General features: G+C 43.4%; 1 protein-coding gene across 1 annotated transcript in view; it reads left to right on the top strand.

The window, feature by feature from the left end:
- Positions 1–14,683: 14,683 nt before the first annotated feature.
- TMEM132B (transmembrane protein 132B) overlaps positions 14,684–17,096 on the top strand; it is a 421,888-nt gene continuing 419,475 nt past the window's right edge. The window contains exons 1-2 of the mRNA XM_044685397.1: positions 14,684–14,718; positions 15,012–15,158. Of these exons, the coding sequence (XP_044541332.1) occupies positions 14,684–14,718; positions 15,012–15,158 (182 nt within the window). The remainder of the gene's footprint in view (positions 14,719–15,011; positions 15,159–17,096) is intronic.

The raw sequence follows: 17,096 nt of genomic DNA, 5'->3' as shown, positions 1-17,096 counted from the left end.
GTAAAGAGATAGAGACAGAAAGGAGAGAGAAACAATGAGACAGACAGGGAGGAGAGAGAGAGGAAAGAAAGAAAGATAAAGAAAGGAAGGAAGGAAGGAGAGACAGAGAGAGGAGAGAGAGAAACAGATAGGAATAAACAGAGATAGAGAGATTCAGAGACACACAGATTGAGAGAGAGATGGAGGTATATAAAGACAGAGATATAGTGAGATAGGGAGGGAGAGTAAGAGAGAGACAAAGAGACAGAGACAAAAAGGAAAGATAAACAAGGAGACAGACAGAGAGGAAAGAGAGGAAAGAAAGAAAGGAAGAAAGAGACAGAGAGAGAAATAGACAGAGGAATAAACAGAGATAGAGAGATACAGAGACTCAGATTGAGAGAGAGAGATGGAGGTATAGAGAGGCAGAGATATAAAGAGATAAAAGAGAGATGGAAACAAAGAGAGAACAAAAGACAGAGACAGAAAGACAGATACAGAGAGGAGAGACAAAGAAAGGAGAGAGATACAGAGAGAAACAGGCAGATGGTTAGAGGGAAAGAGACAGAGAAAAAGAGAGAGAAAGGAAAGGAAAGAGAGACAGAGAGACAGACAGAGAGAGAGAGAGAGACAGAGACAGAGACAGAGACAGAGACAAAGACAGACAGAAGGTCAGAGACAGAGAGACAGAGATAGAAAGCCAGGGAGAGACAAAGAGGGAAAGAGCGAGAGAGACAGAGAAAATGACAGAGAGATAGGAAAGGAGAAAGAGACAGAGAGAGACAGAGAGACAGAGACAAAGACACAGAGAAGGAACATTGAACAGAGAATCTGTCTTGCTTTCTGAGTGAGCTTCCCACAGCCCATTTATGGTCAGAGGCTTCCCAGAGGCTTCCTTTGGCCCGAGTGGCACCAATGCCAGTTCTAAGAGGAGTGGCCAGGGTAGCTCCTCATTGGGTGGCTCTCTGTCCTGGAGGATCTCAAGTGCTTCCTCCCAGCCCCCTGCCAACATGCCCATGATCCCTCCCAGGATTAGAGAAGCGTGGCAGCTGTTTGAGACTCTTCAGAGACTGAAATGTATTTTTTTCCCTTCCCTGGTAAAAATGTCAGACTTCTAAGTTGGGAAGGGGTGTGCATTATTAAAGGGCAGGTTTGCTTGGAATTTAGCATCCTTAAGGGGAAAAAAGGTAAAGAAAAAACGGGAGAGGAAGGACAAAAGCCCTCCCTCCCTCCCTTCTTCCCCCTTCCCCCAATTTGACTACTCTGCAGTGTGTTCCTTTGGAAAAGTTCACACTTGCATAAAATCAATTACTGAAGCTCCATATTCTCAGCTAAGAGAAGGTCCCCCGGCCTTGGCCTCTTGCTGATGAATGCCCTCTTCCCGAAGACCATTCCAGGAGGGAATGGGGCAGTCTGCAGTCTGCCCAATGGGACATAGGTGCAAATGGACATGGAAAAAGATGGTGGATAGGACTGTTGGGCGTCTATGGGGCACTGAGCTGGAGCAGAAAGGAGGCTGAATCTGGAGTCAGGAGAGGCTGAGGTTACATCTCCAGCTTTGAACGCTGGGCCAGACCCCTTTGACCTTGGTTTCTTCCCATTCGCACTGTCTAGATCTCACCCATTGGCCATTATTTGCTGGCTTCGCCCCCAACCCAATCAAACAAAAGATGGATTATTTGCCTCTGATGTCAAGTAAACCCCCCTCATTAGACTGTAAGCTCTTCCCAGGCAGGGACTGTATTTCCTTTTACTTGTATCCCTCATGTGGAGGATGGTGATTGGCATATAATAGGTGTTTAATAAATGCTTGTTGGATTTTGTAGTCTGAGATATTTCCTTTCATGCTTTGACTGTGGAATCAGGTGGCCCTGGGTTTGAACTCTGCTTGAGATGTGTAATAGCTGTGTGACACCCAGAAAGTGGCATAACCTTTCTGAGTCTCCCTTCAGTTATCGGCAGAAGGGGGATAATGCCGCCCACCTCCCATAGGGGTTGTGAGAATCAAATGAGATAACGTAGATGAAGCCTTCAAACCCTCATCACTTTGCCCAACCTTTCATGCTAGAGAGATAAGACACAGAAACAGTAGCCCAAGATGTTGGCCTGGTGTTGAATAAACCCAAGGGTTGTTTTAAAAAAACTTTTATCTTCCATCTTAGAATCAATATTGTGAATTGGTTCCAAGGCAGAAGAGCAGTAAGGGCTGGGCATTGGGGGTCAAGTGACTTGCCCAGGGTCACATGGTGAGATAGTGTCTGAGGCCAGATCTGAACCCAGGACCTCCTGATTCTGGGCCTGGCCCTCCATCCACTGAGCCACCCAGCTGCCCCAGAACACAAACTTTTGATAACAACTTGGGGGGAAAAAGGGGCAGCAACACGATTCATCAATCAGTCAATCCATTCATTCAAAGAGCATTTATAGGGGCATCTGGGTGGCTCAGTGGTTTGAGAGCCAGGCCTAGAGACGGGAGGTCCTGGGTTCAAATCTGGCCTCAGACACATCTTAGCTGTGTGACCCTGGACAAGTCCCTTAACCTCCATTGCCTAGCCTTGGAACCAATACACAGTACTGATTCTAAGATGGGAGGTGAGGGTTTTTTTTTTTTTTTAAAAAAAGAGCATTTACTGAGTGCCCACCCAAGTGCCAGGCACTCTCCTCAGTGAAGTTAGTAACTTTACTACTACCATCACCATAGATTTTCCGTCAGCCTGAAAGCTGGAAATTCTCTTTATATCTTATTCTGGAACTCAAAAGCTGGGGCCAACTAGGCACAATGCCAGCAGGGTGTGTCTACCGTGTTTCTTCTGAGCTCCTCTCCCTGCCTGCTCCATCATTTGGAGTTTAAATATCAGTTTGGAACAGAACTGCGGTAGAGGCAGGCTCCCTAGTGGGCCCAGCTTCTGGTGGGTTCCCCCCAGGGGGGACTGGTATGCATTTTTCTCTCTCCCAGTAGCTAATTTATCACATAGAAAGTAATTTGCTTGGAGAGGCCAAATTAAAAGCCTCTTTACCCTTTTCATTAATCAAACCTTGAAATGGTCCCGAGTCCTGAGCTTCATTTCTCCCCAAAGGTCTGCTGAACGCCGGGTGCCTTCACTCCTCTTTGCTTTCCTTCTTTGGCTAGTCTGGAGCCTCATCCTTTACAGTTCAGCCCTTATTTGTGACTTCTGCAAAGATCTTTGGAGCATCCACTTGCCTTGGCTGCTGCTGTTCGTGGGTGCCTTGCTTTTGGCCATTGAAGTCTCCAGGCTTTAGTCTTAGAGAGCTGGGAGGGATCTCAGAAGATACCTCCACCTACTTCAGTTTCTATATCTGTAAAATGGGAATAATAATATTATCTACCTCCCAGGGGTGTTGTGAGAATTAAATGAGATCATATATGTAAAGTGCTTAGCATAGTGCCTGGCATAAAAAAGGTGCTTAATAAGTGTTTATTTACTTCTATCTATATTTGTATCTCTACATAGCTACTTATGCAAATATGTATGTGGGTATATACATAGATATACACACATTTACATTTGTATATATATTTGGAGAGAGAGAAAGAGAAAGAGAGATAGTAGCAGAGACAGAGATAGAGAAGAGAGAACAAGAAAGAAGGAAGGGTGGGAAAAGGAGAAAGTGAGAAAGAAAGACAGGGGAGTGAGGGGGAAGGGAAGAAGGAAGAGGGGGAAAGCAATTGAGGGAGAGACAGAAAGAGAGGAGAGAGAGAAAGAGAAGGAAGGGAGGGAAAGAGAGAGGGAGAGAGAGGGCAGGAAGGAGTGGGAAAGGGGGAGGGTTAGGAGGGAAGGAAAAGTGATAGGAAAAGGGAAAGAGGGAAAGAAGAAAGGAGGGAGAGAAAGGGAGAGAAAGACAGAGAAAGGTGAGAGAAAGAAAGACAGAAGAGAGAAGGGGAGAAGAAGGGAGGGAGGAAAAGAGAGGGGGTAGGTAGTAGAAGAGTGGATAGAAAACTTCCCTTTAAGCCAAGAAAATCTAGCTTCAGGTCCTGCCTCTGACACTTTCTGTCTGTGCACCTCTGGGTGAGTCACTTAAGATCTCTAGTCTCTGTGCTCTGGGCAATTAAGATGTTCGGTTCCGGAGATGGTGATGATTGGTAGAGACTAGAGAGGACAGAGAGGGGGAGTTGGTTAAGATGGCCTCAGGGTCTCTTCCAGGTTGAAATCTATGACCACATCTATAGACTCCATATGATCCAGGATCTATATTGGTTTGGATGTTGCACAAATATGAACCCGGGTGTGTGAGAATTACAAAATGGGTCGGGGATCTACGATATAGATTTGAAAGACTTTTTAGCCTGCTGTCCATGAACTTAAATTTTTTTTTTAATTATCAAATTTCAATGGACTTGGTTTCCTTTGTGACCCAACCTATTACGTGCCCTTGGAGACATGATTCTGGGAAGGGGCCACAGGCTTCCCTGGACTAGAGCGACTGCTGAGAAGGTCCAGGTGTACAAAAAGGGTTGAGAACTCCTGCTTCCGAGGGAGGGAGGTGAGGTTGTCAGGGCTGCAGAGCCTTTTGGACTTCTTCCTGGCTCTTGCAAGCTTCCACCCAAGTCTTAGGGAATCTAGAAACCCCACCTCTATTCCTTCCTCCCTCTGTTTCTTCCTTGTCCACTGAGATCCTCTTTAATTCCATTGCTTCCAGGATAATGGTATTTTCAGGCATCCCTTGGTTCTTCTATAGCTTTCACATGGGGCTCATCTCTTTGCTGCTCACCTGCCCGGCTGCATCTTACCCAGACGCTGCCTTTCACTCCTTAAGTGATTATAGTGGTTGTTTCTCTGCAGGACCATTTGGATCTCTGAGTTCAGCATAGCAGTTCCAAGACACAGGCTCAAAGAAAATGCTCTGGTTTGTTCCACCAGCGGTCTAGCAGCCTTTTGCCTAAATATTTAATTCACTTTTTTCTCTTAGTGACTTTGAAGTCATCAGGCCTTGACTGGGCCTCTGCTCTTCTCCCTGGTTTCATCCATTTTCGTGACTTCTGTTCCCTACTCCCTCCTTCTTCCCTCCACCTGTTTTCTAGTTCTCGAGCCAAAATAAAATCAATCCTATCCTTGATGCTGGGAAGTGTGTGTCTGTCTGCTCCCCTGGAGTTCCATTCTCCATCCCTGTAACATTTTTGTTTTTAAACTCTTAACTTATGTCTTAGAATTGATACTAAATATCGGTTCCAGGGCAGAAGAGTGGTAAGGGCTAGGCAGTGGGGGTTAGGTGACTTGCCCAGGGTCACACAGCTAGGAAGTGTCTGAACAACCCCCTGTCTTCAGGCCTGACCCTATCTACTGAGCCACTTGGCTATCCCACCTGTAACTTTTTAAACCAAAATACCCTTCTCTGGTGGTTACCTCTTCAAGTCTGTACCAGAGCTTCCCATCTATTTTTTTTTTAAACCCTTAACTTCTGTGTATTGGCTCATAGGTGGAACAGTGGTAAGGGTGGGCAGTGGGGGTGGAGTGACTTGCCCAGGGTCACACAGCTGGGAAGTGTCTGAGGCCGGATTTGAACCCAGGACCTCCAGTCTCTAGGTCCGACTCTCAATCCACTGAGCTACCCAGCTGCCCCTCCATCTATTTTTTAATTCCCCCAAATAACCAAATCAATACAGACTCTAGGTCATATGGAGTCTATAGTTCTATTTATAGATTTAAAACTTAAGGGATCTCTAAGATCATCTTTTCCCTGTCCATTACTTTGTTACATGATGTTTCCCCCTATCAGAATATAAACTTCTTAAGAGCGGGGACTGTTTTTGTTTTTGTATTTTTTTTCTCCTAGTACTTAATTCAGTTCCTAGAATACAATAAGCATCCAATAAATCCTTTTTCATTCATTCAGTCAATCATTCAATCATAATATTTCTCCATGAGAATATTTATACTTCAGTGCAATATCAATCAAACTACCAAATAATTATTTTATAGAGCTAAAAAAGTTTCATCTAAGAGAACAAAAGGTCAAGAATATCAAGGAAATTAATGAAAAAAATTGTGAAGAACACGAGACTATTTTTATGGGAATCAGAATCACAAGTCTAGGTTCATAGGACTGGCAGAGAACTATCCATCTGTGTAATACGGGGGTTAGCCTAGATCAAACATTTTGAACATTTTTTTTATCATAGATTCTTTTGGCAGTCTGGTGAAGTATATAGATATTGAGAATAATGTTTTTAAATGTCAAAGATACATAGGATTGCAAAGGAAACCAATCATATTGAAATGTGGATATGTCTTTTTTCCCCTCTCTAAGTTCATGCACTCCCTAAAAATCTCTCCAAGGACCTATAGATCCTAGATTAAGAACCCCTAGGCCTGGATGGTAGTTGAGGGCTAAACAAGCTCTGATCATCTATAATCTAGGGGTCCTTTTTAGCTTTAACATTTTCTATGTTAAGGGCCCTTCGAGTTCTAATATTTTGTGTTCTAAGGTCTCTCCCTTTCCTGGCATCTGTTCTTCCCCATTCTGACATGTTCTAAGGTCCTTGGAGCCTGACAGTCTCAATTCCAAGATCCTTCTCAGTTCTGACATTCTATATTCTTAGGCTACTTCCAGTGGTGACATTCTTTTTTCTGTGGCCTCTCTCATTGTTGACATTCTATGTTTTAAGGTCTCTTTTCAGTTCTGATATTTTCTTTTCTAAGGCCCTTCCAAGCTCTGACATTTTATATTCCCTGGCCCCTCCATGCTCTGACCTTCATGGTTTCATGATCCCACAAAACTCTGATCTTTTCTGTCCCATGGTCCCTTCTAGCTCTGACCTTCCCCCTTTGGTGGTCCCTCCAGGCTCCAATTTTCTCTGGTCCATGGCCCCACCACGCTCTGATCTTCTCTGTTCCACGGTCCCTTCTAGCTCTGACCTTCCTTCTTTGGTGGCCCCACCAAGCTCTGATCTTTTCTGTTCCATGGTCTCTTCAAGCCCTGATCTTCTCTGCTACATGACCCCACCAAACTCTGATCTTCTCTGTTCCATGGTCCCTTCAAATTCTTATCTTCTCTGTTCCATTGCCCCTTCAAGCTTTGACCTTCCCTGTTCTGTGGTCCTTCCAAGCTCTTTCTTTCATCCTTTCTTCTAAAGAGAGACTCAGACATTATATGCCCAAGGTTCTTCTCAGCTCTGACACTGTTTCTTCATAGGTCCCTCCTCACTCCATCCTTCTGTGTTTCTGTGCCAGTGGGTAGAATCTTAGCATGTAAAATCCATGAGGCCAAGGACCCTGAACTGATGGGCAGTGAAAGAGAGCATGCCAGGGCTGACGGAAATGAGCCGGAGGAGAGCTGTCGGTGGAGATTGCACTCGGAGGGAAGGGGAACTAGCAACGACTGTGCCACATTTCTGCCTTTCTTTGTCCCTGACGCATATGGAAGCAGTTAATGTGTGACTGCCACACGGATAGTTGCTTTATAGAGCATATGTAAGGGTCTGGCTGCCTTTATTAAGCTTCGAAGCAGTAATATTTCAGTGTGTGCAAAATATGCCACAGTGAAACTTCAGTCTCTCGGGTAGATTCTGTCTGTTCTAGGGATGACTGCTGGAGCCCCAGAAATGAAGATGGGAACTCGGATTCCTAGAGAGTTTTCTGTATAATTTTCCTTTAAGGTGAGCGTAGCTTAAGCAGCCTGATCCCCATTTTTTTTTGGTTGTTGTTCTTGTTGTTTTCCAGTTGTGTCCAACTCTTTGTGACCCTATCTGGGATTTTTTTGGGGGAGGGCAAAGATACTGGAGTGGTTTGCTGTTTCATTCTCCAGCTCGTTTTGCAGATGAAGAAACATAGGCAAAAACCCCTAAAGTTTAGGTGACTTGCCCAGTATCACAAAGCTAATAAGTCTGAGGCTGGATTTGAGCTCATGAAGATGAGTCTTCCTGCTCCAGGCCAGGTACTCTATCCACTCTGATGAAGAATGGAGCATTGACCTGGACCCCTCCTCAAAATGAAGGTTCTTGGAGGAACTCACCATTGGGAAAAGGGGGCATCAAGGTAGAAGGACCTTCCAGGATTGAGAAGTAGTATGAGGGACTGGCCCTATGATTTCATTGATATAGTATGGCCTTGAGGGCAATTGGGTGGGCTAGTGCATAGATGACTGACCCTAGAGTCAGGAAGACCTGAATTCAAAATGGCCTTAGACATTTAATACCTGTGTGATCCTGGACAAGTCACTTAAACTTGTTATAGTTTCCTTATCTGTCAAATCAATTGGAGAAGGAAATGGCAAACCCTTCCAGGATCTTTGCCAAGAAAACTCCAAATGGGGTCACAAAGAGTCGGACATGATTGAAATGACTGAACAACAGTGAATACAGTCTTAAGGCATAAGTCCTTGGCTTTGGTTTTCTCATGTGTAAAATGAGTGGGGCTGGATCAGGTGGTCTCTCAGATCCCTTTCAGGTCCTGAATCAGGATGCCAGGATTCTTATTAGCTATTCATTATCTAAATGATCCCATTAACACTCTGATGAAGAAGATCCCTCTATTGTTTATATAAGCCCTTACTTTCTATCTTAGAATTGATAACAAGTATCAATTCCAAGGCAGAAGAGTGGTAAGGACTAAGAAGTTGGGATTAAGTGACTTGCCCAGGTTCACACAGCTAGGAAATATTTGAGGTCAAATTTGAACCCAGGACCTCCCTTCTCCTTGCCTGGCTGTATCCACTGAGCTACCTAGCTCATTTATCTTTATTGATACCATTTATTGTTCTGATTTGCTTAGAAATGTGTGAAGAGGACAGGACAAGATAAGACAAGTGAGTCAGAGCTATCAGGGGCCTCAGAGGCTATCTAGTTAACCCTTTTATTTTACAGATAAGGAAACTGAGGCACAGGAAGTTAAGTGACATGGTCGATGTCACACAGGTGGTATCAGAGGTAAATTTATCTTTTCCGATTCCAGATCTCTTTCTATGTTTCTAGGAGAGAGCAGCTTTTCCAGACATTTTGGAGGGGAAAGGAGGAGGGCCATCAGGACGGTGAATGGTCTTCAGATCAGATCATAAGAAAATGAGTTGAAGGAACTGAGAACTGGTTATTGAACACTTGATTTCTATGTCTTCAGGTGTCTCAAGGAAAGGATGTTGTGTTGAAGGAGAATTTGATTAATTTGACTTGGACCCTGTGGGAAGGGCTGTGGGAAGAAACTACAAAGAAGAAACTTTTAGCTAGACACAAAGAAAAACTTCTCAAGAATTAAATCATCCTAAAGTAGAATGGAGTGCTTTGAGCGAGAGTAAGTCACCTGCTTTCTTGTGGGCTCCAAGCATAGGCTGGACGAGTGCTTTTCTTGAATGCTTTAGAAGGAATTCTTATTCAGGTACAAGTTGATCTAGCTGGCCTTGGAGGTTCCTTCTGGTGCTGACAATCTGTGATTGTGTGAGAGGAGGGAGGAAAGGAGAGAGATAAAACCCATAATGAGTCCCTCTTGTAAAGTGATTGAGGTAGGAGGCTTGGAGGCAGGCCCACTTCAAGGAAAAACGAAGTCGCTGAGCTTTGCAGTGTCTAGAAGGGGAATTGTGAGAGAACACTGCCCCAGAGGGAGGGAAGCAAATGTCGTGCCAACAGAAGGGTCCCCTGAGGGGCCTCATCTGTGCCCTCAAAGCCAAGGACAAATCCAGGAATCAGCTTCACCTGAGCATCCTAGTAGACCATAGTGCCAGAGCTGGAAGAAGCCTAAGAAGCCATCTTGTTGGACCTCCTCATTTCATAGATGAGGAAACCAAGATCCAGAGAAGTCATGAGCTGGCAGGTAATAGTAAACAGCTAGATGTCTCAGTCGATAGAGAGCCAGGTCTGGAGGTGGGGAAGGTCTAGGTTAAAATCTGGCCTCGGCCACTTCCTAGTTGTATGACCCTGGGCAAGTCACTTGACCCCCATTGCCTAGTCCTTACTGTTCTTCTGCCTTCAGCTAATACTTAGTATTGCTTCTAAGACAGAAAATAAAGGTTTTTAAAAAAGTAGCAGAGCTTATATTTAAAAATTATATTTATTTATTTATTATATTTTTGATTAAATATTTCTATTTCATATGAGAAATATTAACATTCATTTTTTAGAATTCTGAGTTCAAAATTCTCTCTCTTCCCTACCCTTTGGGAAAGTAGACAATATATTGATAATATGTGTGAAGTCAAAAGAAAACATATATATACACAAACAAGAATAAAGTAAAATATGTATGCATTCAGAGCTAATCAGTTCTTTCTCTGGAAAGCTATAGCACTTTCATAATGAATACTTTGGAATTTTTCTTGGATCACTGTCTTTTTAAAAACATTTTAAACTCTTACCTTCCATCTTGGAATCAATACTTTGTATTGGTTCCAAGGCAGAAGAGTGGAAAGGGCTAGGCAATGGGGGTTAAGTGACTTGCCCAGGGTCACACAGTAGATCACTGTCTCGATTGTAGTAGACAAGTCTTAGAATTGATCATCATTTTAGTACTGTTACTGTGTATAATGTTCTCCTGGTTCTGTTCAGTTCACTTTGGATTAGTTAATATACATCTTTCCAGGTTTTTCTGAAATGAATCTGTTTATCATTACTTACTGTACAATAATATTCCATCACATTCATATACCACAACTTGACTGGCTATTGTTCCCCAATTGATGGGCCTCTCCTTACTTCCCAATTCTTTGCTCCCATAGAGCCTAGATTTTAACTTCGTTCGTTTGTTCCTTTCCTTTCCTCTCCTTTCCTCTTCTCTGTCTCTCTGTCTCTGTTTCTCTGTCTCTCTCTGTCTCTTTCTGACTCTTTCTCTCTGTCTCTGTCTCTGTCTCTGTCTCTGTCTCTGTCTCTCTCTCTGTCTCCCTCTCTGTCTCTGTCTGTCTGTCTGTCTGTCTGTCTCCCTCCACCCTCTTTTCACTGTATAATATTCCCTTATTCTTTGCTTATTGAATGACTGGCACATCGCTTGTCTGAGATCTCCTAGGTAATAAGTGACAGAAATTCAAATTCAGGTCCTCATACTAGAAACGAAGGATGTTTTCTCCCCTATCTGGGCTGTATTATTTGCCTTGGAAATTTTTTTGCCCATCCATCTCTCTTTATATCTGTCAGTTTGTCTGTCCTTCTGTCTGTCTGTCCATCCATCTGTTTGTTGTTTATCTGTCTGTCTATCTGCTCATCCATCCATCCACCTTCCTATCTGTCTGTCCATTCATTTGTCTGTTCATCTGTTTTTCCACCCATCTGCATGTTTACCCATCCATCTGATGATCTGTCCACTCATCTGTCTGCTTTTTCATTCATCTTTCTATCTGTCTGTTGGTTCATTTGTCTGTCCATCTTTCTATTCATCCAGCCCCTTGTTGACCCACCCATTATCTCTCTGTCCATATGTCCATCTGAATTTGAATTTGCTAATTATTTTTCTCTTCATCCTTCAAATTTAGTAGACATTTAGCAAATGCTACTACTGTGTAGGGGCAACGAGGTGACTAAATGGAAAGAGTGCTAAGCTTAGAATCAGGAATATTCATGCTCCTGAGTTCAAATCTGTCTCAGTCACACACTAGCTGTGTGATCCTGATCAAGTCACTTCACCCTATTCGCCTCATGAGCTAGAGAAGAAAATGGCAAACCACTCTAGTGTCTTTGCCAAGGAAACCTCAAATGACTTCACAAGGAGTTGGACACAACTGAAAACTACCAAATAACACTGCATGCAGTACACTGTGCCAGGAGCTGGGAGAAATACACAATTTAGATAAGCTGTAGTCCTTGTTATTTTTAAAAAAGCCTTACCTTTCATCTTAGAATCAATATCATATATTGGTTCCAAGGCAGAGAGTGGTAAAGGCTAGGCAGTGGGAGTTAAGTGACTTGCCCAGGGTCACACAGCAAGGAAGTGTCTGAGGCCAGATTTGAAACTAGAACTTCCCATCTCTAGGCTTGGCTTTCTATCCACTGAGCTATCTAGCTACCTCTGAGATGTAGTCCTTGTTTCATGGAATTTACAGTCTAATGGGAGGCAGAGGAAAAGCTATTGACTGTGATACACACTACTGCTTGATAAGTTCAAAAGAAAAGGAGCCACCCAGGTTTCAAGCAGGGAAAGATTTTTAATGCGCAGGGACAAGGGAAGCAAGGAGAGAAACCAGTTACTTGGCATCCTCTATCTTTATTATTCCCTTAGCAAATAATGGATACTTGCCCTGCATCACTTTTTACCCAATGCCAAGGGAGATGCTACCCTCAGGGGAAATGGTTTACAGCTAAGTTAGGAAGCTCCTTGAGCACCAGCTCCCACTGGCCCCCAGACAGCAGAGGGGAAGCCAATCACCATTCCCTGCTAAGTAGACTGGCTAACCCTCAGTACTATAGTTTCATTTCACCAGAAGTCTAAGCAGTCCCTCTTGGCATTACTTAAAATTAATTAAGTCATGGCAGCAGTGGTGGAGGTGGTGGGAGGGGTGGAGAGAACTACGGTAGGTAAGCTTTCATCCTAATTGTACACCAGATGGAAATCCCAGGCTAGCATTTGGAGAACTTGAGTGCTACAAATGAAGTTCTTGCTATGACAGTGGGGACCGATTCCCATTTCGTACTAGCTTGAGGGTCATTCTGGGAACAATGGAAAAAGAGGCAGGTAAGGGCCAACCTGCTGATGAAGATATTGGACTCTCCTTGTCCCCTTTATCAATGGCAGAAGGACTCAGCAACCTGTTTTTTTTCCCCTTTAGGAAATGAGCTTTTCTCGTGCCATAAATCTCTAGAGGCCCCTTTAGGGTTCTTTTATCTTTTAATTAATTAATTAATTAAGAAGAATTTTCCATGGTTACATGATTCATGATTTTTCCCACCCCTCTTCCCTCCCCACTCCCAGAGCTGATGGACAATTCCACTGGGTTATATGTGTCATTGTTTAAAATATATTTTCATATTATTCTTATTTGCAGTAAAGTTGATCTTTTAAAGTCAACATTCCCAATCATATCCCCATCTAACCACATGATTGATCCTATTTTTTTTTTCTGCTTTCTGCTCTCACAGTTCTTTCTCTGGATGTGGATAGCATTCTTTCTCACAAGTCCCTCAGAAATGTCCTGGATCATTGCATTGCTGCTAGTAGAGAAGTCTGTTACATTTGATTTTACCACAGTGTATCCGTCTCTGTGTACAATGTTCTTCTGGCTCTGCTCCTTTCTCTCTGCATCAATACCTGGAGGTCGTTCTAGTTCACATGGAATTCCTCCAGTTCATCATTCCTTTCAGCACAATAGTATTCCATCACTAGCAGATACCACGATTTGTTCAGCCACTCCCCAATTGATACATTCCCTCATTTTCCAATTTTTTTGCCAACACAAAGAGTGTGGCTATAAATATTGCGTAATTATAATCTGCTCCCCAGGACTCTAAATCCCAGCTTCCCATGTTCCTTTTGTACAAGTATTTTTCCTTATTATCTCTTTGGAGTACAAACAAACTTTGGGGTACAAACTTGTGGTATGGCTGGATCAAAGGGCAGGCATTCTTTTATAGCCCTTTGGGCATAATTTCAAATTGCCCTCCAGAATGGTTGGATTAATTCACAACTCCACCAGCAGTGTATTAGTGTCCCAATTTTGCCACACCCTCTCCAACATTTATCACTTTCCTTTGCTGCCATATTGGCTAATTTGCTAGATGTGAGGTGGTACCTCAGAGTTGTTTTGATTTGCATTTCTCTTATCAGGAGGGATTTAGAACACTTTTTCATATAGTTATTGATAGTTTTGATTTCTTCATGTGAAAACTGCCTTTTCATATCTCATTTGGGGTTCTTACGTCTGAGCTTGACTTACTTCCCTGTTGAGGGTGGGTATCTATGGTTACTTGGCAGCAACAAGAAGTCTCATTTCTCTTGCTGGTTGGACAGCTAATAAGAATTTTATTAAGAGTTCACTAGGTTGGCAGCAGCTGGGTGTCTCAGTGGATTGAGAGCCAAGCCTAGAGATGGGAGCTCCTGGGTTCAAATCTGACCTCAGACACTTCTTAGCTGCGTGGCCCTGGGCAAGTCACTTACCCCTGCCCCTCCCCCCCCCCCCATTGCCTACCCTTACCACTCTTCTGCCTTTGAACCAATGCACAGTATTGATTCTAAGATGATGGAAAGTGAGGGTATAAAAAAAAGACTTCACTAGGTTCAAATCTTGTCTTAGACACTTCCTAGCTGTGTGACCCTGGGCAAGTCACTTAACCCTCATTGCCTAGCCCTTACCACTCTTCTGCCTTTGAACCAATACATAGTACTGATTCTAAGATGGAAAGTGAGGGTTTAAAAAAAAAGAATTCACTAGGTTCAAATCTTGTCTTAGACACTTCCTAGTTGTGTGACCCTGGGCAAGTCACTTAACCCTCATTGCCTAGCCCCTACTGCTCTTCTGCCTTGGAACTTATACTTAGTATTAATTCTAAGATGGAAGATAAGGGCTTAAAAATTAAATCTAAATTAAAAAAGAGCTCATTATGTGTCAGGCACTGTGCTAAACCTCAGAGATACAAAGGAGGCAAAAACACAGTCCCTCTCTTCAAGGAGCTTCCATCTTTTTGGGAGAGAAAACAAGTAAATATTTGAATATAGGTAAGACATGTACAGAATTTGAGCTTGGGGGCCCATCTGCTGTCTTCTCAATGTCTTGGAAATGCAAAACCACATTAGTAGGTGAAGGAACCCTGGGTGCTCCCATTTCTGGTACTTGGTGGCAGATGCCTCCCCGTTTCCAGTTGGAGGATAAGACACTGCAAATTAAATAAATTTCTGCCGAGGTGCATCTTCTTCATTTACATCAACCTAGTGGAGAGTGTTCAGGTTTCCAGTGTATCGTTTAAGGAGAAAATTAACCCACGTCTCACGCTGGGAGACCCGTGCTTCAGTCACATGTAAAGCAAACGAATCCCTCAGCCCGACTCTTCTCCGCCATCTTTTGCCACGTGTCTTTAAGGGAAGGGTGGCCGTGGAGGTATCGTTCCCTTTGGCAACCGATCCCCGTCTTGTCATTCGCTGCCTAAAATGGTCTGTTTTGTCTTGTAACAGCATAAAAGCTGCCCCCGGGCTCAAGATCATGGCAGTGAGAGTCAGCAACGAAGACGAGTGGGAGATCCAAGAGGAAATCGACAACGGCGAGGCGCAGACGACGGCCACCCTCGTGTGTGTGGGCCACATTCCAGATCCGGAGAGCAGGTAGGAAAGGGCCAGGCGCTCCCGTGCCAGCGGGTCTGCGCTAGCTGATAGAGAAGTAATGCATTCATTTTTCTGATGGGTCTCCTTTATGGCTAATAGAATTGCTCTCCTTTTAGCTCATCAGCATAGTGGCGGCCATATAGCTCCTGAATGGCTACATTACGCGGATATGTTATTGCACCAAGCTTTCTTCTTTGAGCTTTTTAGTCATAAATGACCTAATTACAGATGTGGCGTGAGACAGAAATTACCCAACTCAGAGTGGCTGGGGGTGAGTGGCTAGAGAATACAGTGGCTATAGAGATGACAGGAAGGGGTCATGGATTAAAATGGGGAAAATAGAAATGATTTAGGAGGACTGAGGGAGATGGGGCTTTAAGATTGCAATAGCTGTTGGGTAATTTTTTTTGCTAGCATTGGGGCGGTGTGTCCCACAGACATCATTTTGGCTTATTGCCATGTTGCAATGATGGAAGAAAAAAAAAAGCCAAGACCCATTAGATTCTTGAAGAAGCTAGTTAGTCCCTATCGGCCGCCATGTTTTGTTATAATGCCAAAAGTGTATCTTATCATCTCTTATCATCATGGCACTCTGGTGGTCATTATCTCTGCTCCCCCAGCTCCGCCCCCCCCAACTCCTTTACTTAAATGCTGATGATGACAAACCAACCATTTTGTTTGGCTAGAGGAGGGACAATAGGATGGTGAGTCTTTGACATAAGGAACTGGGCGTGTTTAGCCTGAGAAAGGAAAATTCAGAGGGTTACCCAGGAGCTATTTTCAGATATTTGAAGGGCCATCAAGGGGAGGAGGGACTGGACTTATTCTGTTGGTCCCAGAAGGAAAAAACCAGATCAGTGGGTAGAAGCTTAAAATATCAGAAAAAGGTCCTAACAATTAGGGCTACTCCAAAATAGAATGGATTGCTGCAAGAGTTCAAATCCAGTCTCAGACACATACTAGCTGAGTAACCCTGGGCAAATCACTTCACCCTGTTTGCCTCAGTTTCCTCATCTGTACGATGAGCTAGAAGTCTCAGATACTAGCTGTGTGATTCGAGAAAAGTAATTAAAACCCTATTTGCCTCAGTTTCCTCATTTGTAAAATGAGCTGGAGAAGGAAATAGCAAACTGCCTTAGTATATTTGCCAAGAAAATCTCAAAATGAAGTCATGTTGGATCAAATGATTGAAAAGGTCAAACAACAATAATAGATGAAGAGCATTCCAAGTAGGGAGAATCATGGAGATGATAGCTGGTGTGCCATATGCAAAGAACATGAAGCTAATGTCACAGGGGTGTGTAGAACGTAAAGTGTAAGAAGACTGGAAAGTTTGGAAGGCACCAAATTATAAAGGTTTTAAATGAAACAATGTATTATTAACTTATTTTGAAGGTATAGGGAGCTGCTGAAGTTTATTGAATGAGTGGGGTGGGTAACATGGTCGGATCTGTACATTGGGAAAATGGTTTTCACACTTTAATGGAGAATAGATTGGAATGGGGAGGGACTTGAAGAATGGAGACCAACCAGTAGGTAAGAGATGATAAGGATCTAAACTGGGGTTGTGACTGGGTGAGTGAAAGAAGGAATTCAAATGTCACAAAGAAATGTCACTGGTCATTGATTGAACCAAAAAAATGTTTTTACTTAAAAAAAAGCTTATATTCTATCTTAGAATTGGTACTTAATATCAATTCCAAATCAGAGGAACAATAAGGACTAAGCAATTGGGATTAAGTGACTTGCCCAGAGTCACACAGCTTGGAAGTGTCTGAGGCCAGTTTTGAACCTAGGACCTCCCATATCCAGGGTTTGCTCTCAATCCACTGTGATACACACCTGCCTCTCATTCTTCACTTCCTTCCTTCCTTCCTTCCTTCCTTCCTTCCTTCCTTCCTTCCTTCCTTCCTTCCTTCCTTCCTTCCTTCCTTCCTT

The sequence above is a fragment of the Gracilinanus agilis genome, chromosome 1, assembly GCF_016433145.1.
Source record: "Gracilinanus agilis isolate LMUSP501 chromosome 1, AgileGrace, whole genome shotgun sequence".
NCBI classification, from domain to species: Eukaryota; Metazoa; Chordata; class Mammalia; order Didelphimorphia; family Didelphidae; genus Gracilinanus; species Gracilinanus agilis.
This window is presented reverse-complemented; position numbering and strand designations above follow the sequence as displayed.